Source organism: Haliotis rufescens, unplaced genomic scaffold (assembly GCF_023055435.1).
Source record: "Haliotis rufescens isolate VD_foot unplaced genomic scaffold, xgHalRufe1.0.p SCAF_20, whole genome shotgun sequence".
In the NCBI taxonomy this organism is placed as follows: domain Eukaryota; kingdom Metazoa; phylum Mollusca; class Gastropoda; order Lepetellida; family Haliotidae; genus Haliotis; species Haliotis rufescens.
In genome coordinates this window covers 4,814,770-4,832,940 of record NW_025963891.1, presented here as the reverse complement: position 1 = coordinate 4,832,940, position 18,171 = coordinate 4,814,770, and the positions used below count along the sequence as shown (strand labels likewise).

At 44.1% G+C, this 18,171-nt stretch overlaps 1 protein-coding gene across 2 annotated transcripts in view; it reads right to left on the bottom strand.

The window, feature by feature from the left end:
- The window catches only part of LOC124142744 (U3 small nucleolar RNA-associated protein 6 homolog), a 174,020-nt gene that overhangs the window by 45,816 nt on the left and 110,033 nt on the right, over window positions 1-18,171 (bottom strand). For both annotated transcript variants that reach the window (XM_048400765.1, XM_048400764.1), the window contains exon 15: window positions 7,693-7,808. In XM_048400765.1, coding sequence (XP_048256722.1) covers window positions 7,693-7,808 — 116 coding nt within the window. The remainder of the gene's footprint in view (window positions 1-7,692; window positions 7,809-18,171) is intronic.

Genomic DNA, 18,171 nt, shown 5'->3' with positions numbered 1-18,171 from the left:
AGGGGGCTCCTTCAAGAGTCAGCCAATAAGATTTATCTGAGTACGGGGAAGCTGATAATTATGGTACTTCAAGCAAACTGAGAGGGCTGACAACAGAACATTGGCAGAAACAAGCATATCTTGGAGTACTGAATAGAGGTGGGACAATACACCGATGCATCAGTGGATCGCGATTTTTTACTTCTCGATACAAGTATCGATCACAGTCGCACACTAAGTAAAAAGTATCGATTCATACCTTAAATGTTTCATTGAATACCGGTAAGTGTTACACCAAACACTAACTACTAGTGAAAAGGAGAAGTGAAAACATAAACATTTTCATCCATTGTGCCATACCTGACACTGCCAACTGTTAATCATTAGTGTGCCAGGTATTTGGCAATCCTGTCTATGAAAAAGATGGCTATAGCTTACGCACCACAGATAAGTGCACATGCAAGTATCACGATATGTATCGGATCGTGAACAAGGTATCATGATACGTATCGGATCGCACAGTTGGTGTATCATCCCAGCCATAGTACTGAACACCTTCGTGTCAAGAAATATATATCAATGTCCAGCTGTCTAAAACTTCAATTTAATGTATGGTGATTTGGCTTAAGACAGCTCTGGTATCCTCTTGAACCTCTTCGCGTATCAGTGAGTTTGTTGACAAGTGTAATATGCACACAATAGGTCCACCATTAAGGGTGTATCATGATCAGAAATACAATTAGGTTGGACATCTTAATCAGGTATTGATGTTTGTACTTGGAATAGTCAGGTCCAAATGAGAGCTCTTATGTAACATGCTTACATTGGTAAAATATCGTACAGAACAATTATTCATGTAAAACAGTTATTCATGTAAAACAGTTATTTAGGTAAACAATCTGTATTCTGTAACACATAGGAGCTGTGGCTGAAGCATGTTCTGTGTGGTCCAGGTGTGTGTGTTGTATGTTGACTGTGGGTTATGATACCCTGTAGGGGGCGCTGCATTCACTACATCCTCCCACTCAACAAGCATTATGGACATTCACAACAGAGATAACATTCTTTCCAAATGAATTTGTTTTTAAAAGTCAGAAAATCCGATATTTATGTTCCAAAAGATCCCCTTGGAATGGAGAGTTGTGCACCACTTGACGCTAGGTGCATCTCTGCCCCTGGAGCCACCATCACTGCCAATGGAGCCACCATATCTGCCAATGGAGAGCTTACACTGGATGCTTACACTGAGAGACCCTGGAGTGCAGTACATCTATAATCTCAGGGTGCAGGCAGATGCTCCCTGCATCTACCATCTCTGCCCCTGTGCCTACAATCTCTGCCCCTGTGCCTACCATCTCTGCCCCTGTGCCTACCACCTCTTTCCCTGTGCCTACCATCTCTGCCCCTGTGCCTACCACCTCTTTCCCTGTGCCTACCATCTCTGCCCCTGTGCCTACCATCTCTGCCCCTGTGCCTACCACCTCTTTCCCTGTGCCTACCATCTCTGCCCCTGTGCCTACCATCTCTGCCCCTGTGCCTACCACCTCTTTCCCTGTGCCTACCATCTCTGCCCCTGTGCCTACCACCTCTTTCCCTGTGCCTACCATCTCTGCCCCTGTGCCTACCATCTCTGCCCCTGTGCCTACCACCTCTTTCCCTGTGCCTACCATCTCTGCCCCTGTGCCTACCATCTCTGCCCCTGTGCCTACCACCTCTTTCCCTGTGTCTACCATCCCTGCCCCTGTGCCTACCACCTCTTTCCCTGTGTCTACCATCTCTGCCCCTGTGCCTACCACCTCTTTCCCTGTGTCTACCATCCCTGCCCCTGTGCCTACCACCTCTTTCCCTGTGCCTACCATCTCTGCCCCTGTGCCTACCATCTCTGCCCCTGTGCCTACCATCTCTGCCCCTGTGCCTACCACCTCTTTCCCTGTGCCTACCATCTCTGCCCCTGTGCCTACCATCTCTGCCCCTGTGCCTACCACCTCTTTCCCTGTGTCTACCATCCCTGCCCCTGTGCCTACCACCTCTTTCCCTGTGTCTACCATCCCTGCCCCTGTGCCTACCACCTCTTTCCCTGTGTCTACCATCCCTGCTTCTATGCCTACCATCTCTGCCCCTGTGCCTACCACCTCTTTCCCTGTGTCTACCATCTCTGCCCCTGTGCCTACCACCTCTTTCTCTGGGTTAACAAGAGGCCCTGCCCTCTGTATCCCCGTGCCCTCCAAGGTCTCTTGCCAACACTATCACACAAAGGCTTGCAGGCCTCACAGTACAATCATAAGACTGTCACAATTCCCTATCAGCCACTAATTAGTCGTGGAGATTTGTGTGTGGTCATCTTTAAGCCCTGTCAGGTTCTGCCAACACAAGAGCCAGGGATCATAAAGACACAAGAGGCTGTGTTGGTTTACAACAAGCCTCCACACACTGGCCACTTGTAACATGTAGCAGAGGGAAGGGCTGTGTTTGTTGTAGCGGCCATCTGGCCCCCCGATGGGGTAATTTGTCGGTCTGGAAACAGCTGGGTTGAGGTAATGGCAAACTGAGAGAGTGGTCGGGTGGCTGGCAGGGACGTAGGTCATGTGACACCAAGGTGATACCGTCACAGACAAACAGTCTGTGCGTGATCCCCGATTTGTTACATTGTTGCCTTTGTTAAGAAAGGTCATCTGCTGATGTGTTGGACAAAGATCTGCCAGATGGAGAGACAGACTGAATGATGGACAGACAAACACAAACTGTGTAAAAGAACAAGCGTACAGGTCTTTCATGGGGTCGGTCCCTACTAATTAGCCGAATCTTATACAATTTGAAGATGGCAACACAAATAATATTTGCTCAAATCCAGGAACAAAATCAATACAAATTCAGCTCAACTAAATATGGCCAGATAATGAGTACATTAAAACTGAGAGTGCCCTACTCTGGTAAGTGCTGCTCAGGTCTGTGTGGTCAGCAATAGGAACACGTCAGTTAAAGGAGGTCTAGGGCCAAGATAGATTCCAGTCCTAGCTGAATTCAAGTCGTTAAAACTTGTTTTATCAATACCAATGTGCATGGGGGAAAACCATGCATCCCATTCAGGGTAAATGTGGCACTAACACCCATCCATATCAGGGGATCCACGGGGGAAACCATGCATCCCATTCAGGGTAAATGTGGCACTAACACCCATCCATATCAGGGGATCCACGGGGGAAACCATGCATCCCATTCAGGGTAAATGTGGCACTAACACCCTTCCATACCAGGGGATCCATGGGGGAAAACCATGCATCCCATTCAGGGTAAATGTGGCACTAACACCCATCCATATCAGGGGATCCATGGGGGAAAACCATGCATCTCATCCAGGGTAAATGTGGCACTAACACCCATCCATACCAGGGGATCCATGGGGGAAAACCATGCATCTCATCCAGGGTAAATGTGGCACCAACACCCATCCATATCAGGGGATCCATGGGGGAAAACCATGCATCTCATCCAGGGTAAATGTGGCACCAACACCCATCCATATCAGGGAATCCATGGGGGAAAACCATGCATCTCATCCAGGGTAAATGTGGCACTAACACCCATCCATATCAGGGGATCCATGGGGGAAAACCATGCATCCCATTCAGGGTAAATGTGGCACTAACACCCTTCCATACCAGGGGATCCATGGGGGAAAACCATGCATCTCATCCAGGGTAAATGTGGCACTAACACCCATACATATCAGGGGATCCATGGGGGAAAACCATGCATCCCATTCAGGGTAAATGTGGCACTAACACCCTTCCATACCAGGGGATCCATGGGGGAAAACCATGCATCTCATCCAGGGTAAATGTGGCACTAACACCCATCCATACCAGGGGATCCATGGGGGAAAACCATGCATCCCATCCAGGGTAAATTGTGGCACTAACACCCATCCATACGAGGGGATCCTGGCAGCTGAGGGACCCAACACTACCTGCTTTCTTTGTCATTGAATGCCACACATGATATTCGAGCTATAAGGCAGTGGGTGCGGTGCCTATACCTTAACATAGACTTACGACAGTTGTAGTGATAAGGTTGTTTTGTACAACAGCACCCTGGTCTATAGATAATGAAGTCTGGATCACACAATCCAGTGACTGATATCATGAGCAGCAATCCATGCTGTCATGGTATGATGACTTGTAATCAAACGTGTCACCAAGTCTGACCACCGGATCCACTAATGCGCCGCTCATGACAAGCGTAGGCAGCTGGGGACCTAGCATAACCCAGAATCCCTACTGGTTTCTTTTTCTTTATCGTTTAACGCTGTACTCAGCATCATTCCAGCTAGATGACGGCGGTCAGTAAATAATGGAGTCTGGACCAGTGATTGACATCATGAGCATCGATCCACGCAATTGGAATACGATGACATGCATCAACCAAGACAGCGAGCCTGACCACTCGATCCCGTTTGTCGACTCTTATGACAAGCATAGTTGACTTTTACAGCAAGAATGGGTTGCTGAAGACCTATTCTTTCCCGGGTTCTTCACCAGTCCCCTACAGGTACCTAACGCTACTGGGACATTAACAGCAGCAGCAGCAGCAGCAGCAGCAGAAGCAACGGAAGTATCCCATGCACTGTAGCCCGCCTGTCACAATGACGCTGGCAAACAAAGCCAATCTCCTCACTCAACTGAAGGACACAAAGCACTCGGGAAAGAGCAACCACTTGTCATCGGAACAAATTAGGCTAAGGTCAAAACCTGCAATCAATCCTGCTTTACTGAGAAGAAGGAATTTTTAGCCTGTAAGACTATCAGACAAGTGACAAGTGGTTCATGTCAAGAGGGTTTGGGTTTCAAGTGAGGCAAATCTCTCATGTTGGATACCCCATCAGTCAATATGACCCAGCTCACTTGAGACAAGGAAGGATGTACTCTACACAGACAATACATATCGGGGGCCGGAAGATAATCCTGCCCAATACACCTGATGCCGAACCGGACAGATTGCAGCCCAAAGGAACGCCACTTGCACCAAGTGCAGGTGTGTTCAAGGGTCTAGAAGAAATTACATAACACTTCCCAGACCCCTTATTGTCTTCATCTTGCGTATAGTCCTGAACAGACACATGCCATATGGCAGACCTCCAACACACGTCTGACACACATCAGGAGACACCGGACAGATACCAACACACATCAGGAGACACCGGACAGATAATAACACACATGTCTGACACACATCAGGAGACACCGGACAGATACCAACACACGTGTCTGACACACATCAGGAGACAGCGGACAGATACCAACACACATGTCTGACACACATCAGGAGACACCGGACAGATACCAACACACATGTCTAACACACATCAGGAGACACCAGACAGATAATAACACACATGTCTGACACACATCAGGAGACACCGGACAGATACCAACACACGTGTCTGACACACATCAGGAGACACCGGACAGATAGCAACACACATGTCGGACACACATCAGGAGACACCGGACAGATACCAACACACATGTCTAACACACATCAGGTGACACCGGACAGATACCAACACACATGTCTGACACACATCAGGAGACACCGGACAGATACCAACACACATGTCTAACACACATCAGGAGACACCGGACAGATACCAACACACATGTCTGACACACATCAGGAGACACCCGACAGATACCAACACACATGTCTGACACACATCAGGAGACACCGGACGGATACCAACACACGTGTCTAACACACATCAGGAGACACCGGACAGATACCAACACACATGTCCAACACACATCAGGAGACACCGGATAGATACCAACATGTCTGACACACATCAGGAGACACCGGACAGATAATAACACACATGTCTGACACACATCAGGAGACAGCGGACAGATACCAACACACATGTCTGACACACATCAGGAGACACCGGACAGATACCAACACACATGTCTGACACACATCAGGAGACACTGGACAGATACCAACACACATGTCTGACACACATCAGGAGACACCGGACAGATAATAACACACATGTCTGACACACATCAGGAGACACCGGACAGATACCAACACACATGTCTGACACACATCAGGAGACACCGGATACCAACACACATGTCTAACACACATCAGGTGACACCGGACAGATACCAACACACATGTCTGACACACATCAGGAGACACCGGATACCAACACACATGTCTAACACACATCAGGTGACACCGGACAGATACCAACACACATGTCTGACACACATCAGGAGACACCGGACAGATACCAACACACATGTCTGACACACATGTCCAACACACATCAGGAGACACCGGACAGATACCAACACACGTGTCTAACACACATCAGGAGACACCGGACAGATACCAACACACGTCTGACACACATCAGGAGACACCGGACAGATACCAACACATGTGTCTAACACACATCAGGAGACACCGGACAGATACCAACACACATGTCTGACACGAATCAGGAGACACCGGACAGATACCAACACACGTGTCTGACACACATCAGGAGACACCGGACAGATACCAACACACGTGTCTAACACACATCAGGAGACACCGGACAGATACCAACACACATGTCTGACACACATCAGGAGACACTGGACAGATACCAACACACGTGTCTAACACACATCAGGAGACACCAGACAGATACCAACACACGTCTGACACACATAAGGAGACACCGGACAGATACCAACACACGTGTCTAACACACATCAGGAGACACCGGACAGATACCAACACACATGTCTAACACACATGTCCAACACACATCAGAAGGCACCTGACAATCTCCAACACACATCAGGAGACAAATTACACATGGCAGACCTCAAACTCAAGTCAGCGTCCTGTGAATAACTGAATCTTGACAAGACAATCCAGTAATTGATATTAAGTGCAACGATCCATGCTGTCGGGTCACAATGACATAATATCAACCGAGTCTGACTGACTACAGTTTCTGTCACAAGTACTACCAAATGATCTTGGATGAGGGTTGTTGTTGTTTGTTGTTTAATGCCGCACTCAGCAATACTCCAGCTATATGATGTCAGTCTGTAAATAATCGAGTCTGCGCCAGACAATCCAGTGATTGACATCATGAGCATTGTTTCACACATTTGGGATGACATGCCTGACATGCCTGTTAGTCGCCTCTTACAACAAGCATAGTCGCCTTTTATGGCAAGCATGGGTTGCTGAAGAACTGTTCTATCTGGGATCTTCACGGGGGAGGGGGGCTTGTATGAGGTAAATTTATGTTCTGTTTTTAGATGATGGAACATGGCCTTGGAGAGAGAGGTATCCAATTGCTTCAGTAAATGTATTGCTTGATGCCCATCATCGCATAGTGAGGGAGAGCTTGGAACAATATTTCAGTTACATCACAGGGTGTCACAGCAGCCAGTGGTTCAAGTCTGGGCCAGGTGTACCAGACCCTGAAAGCATGGGTCTCAATCCACGTCACATGGACAGCATGAGGCAAGCAGCCATCCCAGAGTCTGATCTCATGTCTTGCCTGCCCTTACAACAAGCTAGGGCCCACGCTGATGGGTACTCCCTCATGGAGAGAGTAAGTGGTGGAACACGAACTAGGCTGAACAGTTATTGATATCCTTCAGTCTTCGGATAGTTTTATATGTGGAACATTCTGCCTACCTTGTGCAGCATCTCAGAGTGTCCTCTGTCCTTGCGCCCCTCGTCCTCAGGTGTGTCCTCAGTGTCTGGGGAGAGGACGTCCAGGCAGGCGGCAAGGTAGAAGCCCCACATCTCCTCTGTAAGACAAAAACGAATGTGATGACATTTATGAAAGGAGGTGGACTCAAGCTTCTATGACTGTGTAATGCCAAAGTATAACTTGTCACATCACCAGTAGAGATCACCAATGTGTGACTGTGAGAGAGTGAAAGTGAGAGAGTGTGAGAGACTGAAAGGGAAAGAAAGTGAGTGTGAGAGTGTGAAAGAATGTGAGTGAGAGAAAGTGAGAGTGTGAATGGGAGAATGTGAGTGGGAGAAAGTGAAAGTGTGAAAAAGCGAAGTTGACTTTGAGAGTGAAAGAATGTAAGAGTGGGAGAAAGTGAGAGTGAATGAGAGAATGAGAGAACAAAAGAGTAATAGAATGAGAAAATTAAAGAATGTGAAAGAGTGAGAGTGTGAGTGTGAAAGGAAGAGAATGTGAGTGTGAGAGAGAGTGATTGACTGACTGTTTTACATGCAAAAATAGATAAAGCCTGGAGATGCCACATCAAATGCCACATGGGAAGCAGAATTTCTGCCTGATATTGGGGTTAAAATTAGATTATTATTTTTTTTGCTTTATCAGCTATATTTTTAAATATTTACTGTTTTAACCTGTCTAATGTAACTGTTGTAACCTGTCTTTATTTAACTGTTACCTTTTATTCAAATAAAACAAACTGAAGTTTAAAAACGCCATTACTGGCTTGCATTGGAAATAGTTATCTGTAAATGTTGAACTCTACCATTGTATTCTGTACAACAGTTTGCTACACAATGTGCTACAGTTTACAACATGCTATGCCACAGTTGGCTACATTCTGGCACTTTTCGCAACATTTTGTGCTACAGTTTGCTACAGTTTCTAATATACTGTCAGTTCATTACACCATGTGCTACAGTTTGCTACATTCAATGCAAGAGTTTGCTCCATAATGTGCTAGCGTTTTCCTTTCTTTGCTACAGTTTGCTACATTCAATGCAAGAGTTTGCTCCATAATGTGCTAGTGATGTCAGGTGATTTTATCTAGACTTAGGCTAGGTTGAAGTGATTTAAAATCACATTTATTTGACAGATTTCTGATTGATAATCCCATCTGTCCATGTGGCCTAAATAGAGAAGATGCTTTCCACTTTTTTCTATCTTGTCCACGCTATGCCAAGTTTAGAATTGATAAATACTTTTTTGTTAACCAGCTCAGCATACATACTATACTCCACGGCAATGAAGATTCATCTTCCTCAGACAATGAATACATTATAAAATCAGTTCACAATTACATCATTGAAACAAACTGCTTTACGTAAGTTTTGTGTCAACTTAAGAATATAAAATGCATTTGGTATCTTGCTTTCCATTTTATTTCATGTTGTGTTACTCATTAATGTCTGCTCTATGGACTTCATTACAATCTACATGTATGATGTACAATATTAGGAGAAGCATTAATATAGGCCTTTTTCGCCTGTTTGCTAATCCTTTTTCCATTTTGTAATGCTATTTAATGTAAAATCTGAACATTAATGGAAATAAAATACTGTTTAAATCAATGTGCTAGTGTTTTCCATTCTTTGCTACAGTTTGCTCATATTATGTGCTTCAGAGTACTACATTCTACAGTGTTACAGTTTGCAACGTATGATAAGGTGAGCTACATTCCTACAGTCGTCATAAATAAAAGACCTGTATTACTAACACATCGACTCAGCAGAGACACTGAAAGAATTGAATCACAGAAGTTGTATGCAATAAACATATATACTTAATGTTAATAGAAAAAATATCTCATTCTGACTTGAATCTAATTGCCTGATCTTAAAACTGGTCTTTTAGAGGCTATTTGCATACCTTTGCATGTAAAACTTTAAGAGATTATATGCATTAAACATTCCCATAAATTGAAATTCAAACCTCATATTAACTGATATATTTTAAAGGTCACTGAGAACTTTCGTGGATGGCATTCACTCTTAAAATTTAATTTTACAGTCAAATATTCCCTAACAGCACCAACTGTTTTTATTGCAAATTGAGACATCCAGTGTTTAACCCCCATTGACCTCTCCCACCCTGCAGTGGTCAGCACACATCAAAGGCCATGTGACACCTGGCCAACCAACCAAATCACAGGTAATTGTCAATTTTAACAATGACCGGTCAATCATGAAAATTAAACCACTCAGGACTTAATACAAGCGTTGTTTTCATTGCCTGGTAGGCCCACTTTGCTGTGTTCTTGTGACAGGGAACGCAGCCTCCGCTCAGATAATCCTCCATCATAACGAGCTACGAACTTTGTCCTTGCCGGTCAGCATGAAATACACTCACACAATTCAACAATTGCAAATAAGCTGAAACCTAATCTCCAAGTCACTGATACGCTTGTACAAATGTAATCGCCATACAAATAAGATTTCCTTGTCAAAGTTTATCACAATTTAAGTGCAAGCTCAATTTTTCTACATCTCAGTTATTTTGTTTGCATAACAAAATTGATTAAATATAGTAATGCAGTTTGAAAATCATTACATCTTTGGATGAACATTTATACATTCATCCATTACGCTCTCATCAGAAGGGGAAAGTAAGACGAGAAGCAATAGCTGTGTTTCTACAGCCGGAGAGATGAGGCACCGAGCACATTGTTCAGTAATGACACATTCACATTGCTGCACGTTTTTACGTACAAACTAAAACTGCATTAACTTGAGATAAAGACTGGCGACTAATCCCCAATTGACAAGACACACATGAATCCATCTTAATGATAAAACTGTCTCCATGTTTTCTTTAATTGTCATGACAACCAGAGAGGAAGAGAGAGGATTTCACCAATTTAGCGGAACTGTGGTCTTATAAAGCAGAGCAGAAGCCTGGAATCTTCAAAGGAAACAATGAAGAAATGAGCTGTAATCTTTATTAAAGCATTCATGCAGAAATTCTTAAAACCAATCTGCTAAAATATGTCCTGTGGATTTGCTTAGATGAAAGTAAGGAGAATTTTAGGCTTGGTTTTGATTGTCACTAATAATGGTGTTCACTTTGATGTTGTAGACGAAGTTGCGTGCATAAACAGCTGTGAGATGAAGGTGCTGATGATGCTGTATGACGACAAGTGAGAGTCACAAAGTGTACAGGTCATAGCTTAACGCAAAATGGAAACAGAGTCACGCTACATCACAGCAGAATGTTTGCAGTACTGGAAGCATGGCATTATTTACTGTGTGACTGAATTAATGACAAAGATAATTCAGAAGTAGCGTGTTGTCAATTACATTGTTATCGAATGCAAGTGATTAACTGCTAATATTGTTTAACCAAGTCTGATAACGTTGAGTAATGGGAGCCAGAGAAGCGAATGTTGTGTTGAGACGAGGCCACGCAGAGACCTGCCCGCGTTTGATACAATTACCATGAAATATGACACTTTAAACACGCCAAACATCTCAGTCATCCACAGTAAGATCGTTTTTTTCGAATTCAAAATCCACCGAATGACACCATGTCTATTTGAAAACTAAGTCATCACCCAGCGCTATAGTGAGATATATCAACCACTAGACCATGTCATCACCCAGCTCTATAGTGAAACATACCAACCACTAGGCATGTCATCAACCAGCGTTAAAGTCAGATATACCAACCACTGATGCAATGTCATCACCCAGCGCTGTCGTGAGATATACCAACCACTAGGATAAATCATCACCCAGTGCTGTAGTGAGATATACCAACCACAAGACCATGTCATCACCCAGCTCTATAGTGAGATATACCAACCACTCGACCATGTCATCACCTAGCACTATAGTGAGATATACCAACCACAAGACCATGTCATCACCCAGCTCTATAGTGAGATATACCAACCACTAGGCATTTCATCACCCAGTGCTATAGTGAGATATATCAACCACTAGGCATGTCATCACCCAGTGCTATAGTGAGATATATCAACCACTAGGCCATGTCATCACCCAGTGCTATAGTGAGATATACTAACCACTAGGCATTTCATCACCCAGTGCTATAGTGAGATATACCAACCACTAGGCCATGTCATCACCCAGTGCTATAGTGAGAATTACCAACCACTAGGCATTTCATCACCCAGTGCTATAGTGAGATATATCAACCACTAGGCATGTCATCACCCAGCGCTACAGTGAGATATACCAACCACTAGGCCATGTCATCACCCAGTACTATAGTGAGAATTACCAACCACTAGGCATTTCATCACCCAGTGCTATAGTGAGATATACCAACCACTAGGCCATGTCATCACCCAGTGCTACAGTGAGATATACCAACCACTAGGCATGTCATCACCCAGTGCTATAGTGAGATATATCAACCACTAGGCATGTCATCACCCAGTGCTACAGTGAGATATACCAACCACTAGGCCATGTCATCACCCAGTACTACAGTGAGATATATCAACCACTAGGCATGTCATCACCCAGTGCTACAGTGAGATATACCAACCACTAGGCCATGTCATCACCCAGTACTGTGCACACAGAGGGTGGAGATGCTAAAGGTCCAGCCAGCTAATGCCAAAGCCTTGGGTGAGGGTCAAGCATGCTTTATGAATAGATGCTGACTTAACTGCCATGCGTGCGTCTATTGCATGGAAGGATCTTGTCTCAAACCTGTGCAATACACATGTAAAATGGTCTGCTTAATTTATCAAATTGCATACCAATCATAAAATGTGCCTATTTCCCTGTTCCCTGTGTGTGATTTGTCTCGAGTCTCACACGAACTGAGACTAAATCCCATCCAATCTATTAGTGCGATGCTCCTCAACTCTCTGCCACCAGTAATCGGCACATACCCATGTTGATGATGTAGCAGGAGTGCGGAGGGGGCAATGAGGAATCAACTGATGGGATCCCCCGAGATGAGGGGACCGATCACCTAGATAGGATGAGGGGGGTGAACGGGGAGGGGGGTGAACGGGGAGGGGGGTGAACGGGCCGGGGAGGGGGTGTGCGGCAGGACCAAGGTCTTCAATCACAACCAAGGACATAAACTTATACACAGATTGCGATTATTTGACAGCAGTTGCACACTGGAAGCAATCAGTGGATGAAGGAATGGCTCATTCATAGGTATCATGTCTGCAAATTAATTTTCCATGTTGCTCATATTGCAGTACACCACTCGGACTCTGAACTCTACCTCGAACACTCCCTCACATAGGTAGTTGAAATATCACAATCTGTGAGAAGTAACCACTGATTAATGAAGTCTGACTCGTGTAACACATGCCAGAACTTTCTGAACCATGGTCAGGTGATTCTATGCACCTGGTGGGATGAACGTCCTGGGCAATGGTAAACAAGCAGATTGCTGTCTCTGGTACATACTGAAGTTATCTGGTGGTTGTCTCCAGCAGAGATGTATCATGTGTGTGGACCAATCAGTTCCGTCTCCAACATTCAGGGTAGGGATTACACCAGGATGGAGGGTTTGTTTGTTTGTTTGTTGTTTAACACCACCTCCAGCAATATTCCAGCTATATGATGACAGTCTGTAAATAATTGAGTCTGGACCAGACAATCCAGTGATTGACATCATGAGCATTGATCAACGCAATTGGGATATGATGACATGTTATCGAGTCTGACCACCCAACCCGTTAGTCACCTCTTATGACAAGCAAAGTCGCCTTTTACAGCAAGCATGGGCTGCAGAAGACCTACTCTACCCCGCATCATCATGGGTCAGGATGGAGTGAGACTGGTGTGCAACAACAAGTCAGGGACTGTAATCTGTAATGCACAGTGTTTTATGGTTCTGAATGTAGCATGTTAGACTAACCTTTAGTCTCTGAAAGTATATAATTTTGAAAAAAGAGAGTACATTTAAATTGAAAAGGAGCCCCAGTGAGATGGGAGATTCAGAACCTAAACCTGAGGAAAATCTAGACTTGCTTCATCAAGTGATTTTACATCACAGAAAGGGCCAGGTGGAAGGGAAAATAATACGTTTCAGGGACTGAGTATTAGGGGCTGAACATTTTATATTCTGGAGGGGACAAGATGGAAGTTTTCAGAATCTGTTCCAAAGAATTCTGGGGAAAACTATTTTGTCTTCAGGTCAGCCAGTCCATCAGTGAAATGAACCCTGTCCACAGTGTGAGGGCATGATTTGCTTGGTGCAAATATACAAGTACTAGAAACTATCATGACGACCCTGACAGTCAAGCCAACAAAGCCAGACTTTCCTGTGCTTTTAGCATCCAAAATATTTAGGGCATGTAAGGCCTCCGGCCCACTTACAAAGGAGTTACATATAAGTAGCTTTACATATTTGGATATATACCAATGTTTTACAATTTGTTTCTGAGGGAAATTGCATTTTTAACATACATAGCCAGTTTTAATATGACAGCATCCTCTTTTGACGAAAGAAATAAAACCAGGATAATTTGACAGCAATATCCCAGTCTTTAGCATCACACATTGTAAACGTGTGGAATCAAACCCAGTTCATTAGCCAAAGAAACGACCACTTCAACCACTCAGCTACCTCACTGCACCACTCTTCTAGAAATTCCGGAAAAAAAATAATAACCAAGAAATAATCAGTGAAGATAGCAGCATATTGATGGAATGAAACAGATGAAAAAGCTGCAGATTGTTGCGTGGAACATTGTGCAGCTGAGATTATGTCGCGATCCCTGATCATGACGATGTCATGGAATCTGTTTCCCAGCATTGTCTTCAGCGCATGGGGAACATCCTCCCGATCGATGCTTCAACACAGCAGCTCCTATCTGTGGATTCAACTTTACAAAGCAACTTGAATGTAAAGCCATTCACACTGACCCACATCATTGTTGCACAAGTTCTCTGTGGTGCTTCCTGTACAAGCCAGACACTTGATCTCACTTGGACCAAGGCATGCTTAGCGCAGGACTATATACCTTTTGACTTACAAACTAACTTTTTACTGAACATGAGGGAATGAATACGGTTTTACACTACTAGTAGCAATATTTCAGCAAGATCACAGCATGGGACACAAGAAATGGGTTTCACACATTGAACCTATATATGGAATTAAACCTGGGCCTTTGGTGACAGAAGCCAACACCTTAACCACAAGGCCACAAGTCCTCACTGACAATGAGATTTAAGTTCTGAATTCATAAAATTGTGTTTGACTCATTTGATGGCACCGACATTGTTTTATTTCCCAAATCACAGATTTTTTCAGTGGGGGATATTTTAGATGATGAAAAAAAGCTGCAAATATCCAAATTTATGTTTCATTTACCGAAATAAAAATAGTGCATAGAAATGCTAATAGTATTCCTCCTTCAGATCATTAGAGGGTAAATCCTCTCAGTTCAACAGACAGTACTGCAAGCTACCTCCCAGTAAAAACACCCCTGTAGATAAAAACTAAAATGATGTGTCAGCAGAAAAAAAAAAATCCTGATAAAGTTTTTTAAAAGAAAATCTATTTTTGAATACAGAGGCAGATATCCAACCTAAGTGAAAACCAAGGTCATTCAGAGATAAGTTATTATTGGCAGAACCTCATGAGGTATAAACCCCATGTGTAGTGGATGTAGCTGCTGCTGCTGCTGCTGCTGCGTGATGCTGCCTCTGATCACTGACCCCACAGTCCCTGTAGACTGACCCGATGACCAAACCTCATTATAGCAACAAATTACTGCTATCACACCTCGGCGGCACAACAGGACATTAGTGTATAGTCACTGGTACAACAGCATATATATTTCATAAAGGGCAGCCAGGAAATAGAATTAATCTGTTGATGTTATTGAGCGGATTAGAGCAGCGCACCGGCTAAACAACGGATATACGATACATTTACCACAGCACAGGCATGCAAGACAGCTGTGGAAGATTAACGGGAGGGAGATATCAATGAACAGCACAACTGTTGGGAAATTAAACAATCAATGTTTCATGAGAGTGTTATCTACTCCTTCTGAACATCCTCATAACAGACCTATGAATAATACTCCCTCTGCTCAGTGCTCAAACTATTCCATTACAGGACTTGGAGTGAGTGAGTGAGTGAGTGAGGTAGATTCAACTCCATTAGTAACTGTGTTCCAGTTATATTACGGCTTGTCAGCTAAGTGTTGGAGAAACGCCCAAGTGATGCAGGCCTTTGGTGCAACCCACGAACATGGATATTGAGTGAGTGAGTGAGTGAGTGAGTGAGTGAGTGAGTGAGTGAGTGAGTGAGTGAGTGAGTGAGTGAGTGAGTGAGTGAGTGAGTGAGTGAGTGAGTGAGTATTGTTTTACGCCGCTTTTAGCAATATTCCAGCAATATCACGGCAGGGGACACCAGAAATGGGCTTCACACATTGTACCCATGTCGGGAATCGAACCCGGGACTTCGGCGTGACGAGCGAACGCTTTAACCACTAGGCTACCCGACCGCCCACGAACATGGTTAGGGTGCTGACAAACCTAGAAACATAATCATGGCAAACTGGGATTCGAATCGACTGTCACAGGTTTCTGGTATGCCCAAGGAATCCAACTCTGCACAGCAAACTGACACGCCTCAGACGCCTGGGCCATCTGTGCCCCCAGTGAAACCTGGAATATTTTAAAATTTAAGCGAAGTGAAACTGAGAACAAGGCATTCTTGAACCGTAAATGCTCAGTAGATATAAGAGCAGTTGCTTGCATTTCATTGGCTGTTGAAGAAATACTGTATGGCTTTTCATTGGTTGAATTGTTTTTGAGAGTGTTTTAATAAAGTATTTGTCATATATAGATTATTGTCAAAGTTATGTTTTCAGTCATAGTCAACTTAACTGAGAAGATCATTGTAAGTACAATTTAACAATTAGTCTGGACCAATCTTAAGTAGGCGAGATCATAGTTGTGTGAATCAAATCATCACTGTCTACATGCAGGCTACTATTGTAGGGTTGTGTGCAGTCACTGAAATAGATGCATGTTAAACACTGACCTGATGACAACCAACAATACATCATGAATCTCTGTGTTACTTCCTGTTTATTTATTCCTCATCAATGTTGTCTTCCTGTAATGTATTTGGTAAACACCCTGCTCCTGAGATCACCAACACAAATTATTTCGCTGTCATAGTTATGACAGGTATCCTAGCTTTGTGCGATAATATAGGTATAATAAGATACCTTAAACAAAATCTTATCACAAACAAAACACAAACAAAACACAAAACTTGATGTTGTATCATTGCTCGCACTCTGATTTTATTTTGGGATTTCAACCTCAGACTGAAGGACATCATCCACTGATACTGTGAGACTCTTAGTGTATTTTTGACCAGGATAGAAGTGTCAGCTATGTGTAGCATGCAACCTGCAATATTTACTAATTGTCTTGTAACATAACTTCAAATCGACAAACTTGTCTTGCCTCCATTCTCATTGTCCCTCTTTCTCATTTACCTTTTACCCACTTTCTGATTATTCACTGATTCACTTACCCACTCCCTCCCTCCCTCACTCATTACTTCCCTCCCTCTCTCACTCATTCCTTCCTTCCTTCTCATTCCTTCCCTCCATCCCTCCCACACTCATACCCTAACTCATTCCTTCCCTCCCACCCTCATTTATTCCTTCCCACCCTCATATTCCTCCCCTCCCTCACTCATTCCTTCCCTCCCTCATTTATTCCCTCCCTCCCTCATTCCTTCCCTCCCTCCCTCATTCCTTTCCTCCCTCACTCATTCCTTCCTTCATTTTTTCCCTTCCTCACTCATTCCCTCCCTCCCTCACTCATTTTTTCCCTCCATCCCTCCCTTATTTATTCCCTCCCACCCTCACTCATTCCTAACTTCCTCCCTCCCTGACTCACTCATTCCCTCCATCACTCATTCCTTCCCTCCCCCCCTGACACATGCCCTCACTTAATAACCTTCCACTCACTTGTTAATCACTAACTCCCTCAATCTCCCTTACTCACTCTGAGGTAGTCGAGTGGTTAAAGCGTCCACTCGTCACAATGTACACTTGGGTACAATGTGTGAAGCTCATTTCTGGTGTACCCTGCTGTGATGTTGCTGAAATATTGCTAAAAGCGTTGTAAAACCCAACCTACCCACTCATGCACCTTTCACTCACACGCTCATCTGACTGTGTATGTCTTAGAAGTGGCCTTCAGCAATCCATGCTTGTCGTAAGAGGCAACTAATGAGATCGAATGGTCAGGCTTGCTGACTAGGTTGATGCATGTCATTGTATCCCATTTGTGTAGACCGATGCTCCTGATGTCAATCACTGGATTGTCCGATCCAGACTTGATAATTCACAGACTGCATCATTCAGCTGGAATATTGCTGAGTGCAGCGTTACACAACAAACACTCCATCCTGCATTCCCCTTGCACTCACTTGTTGATAAT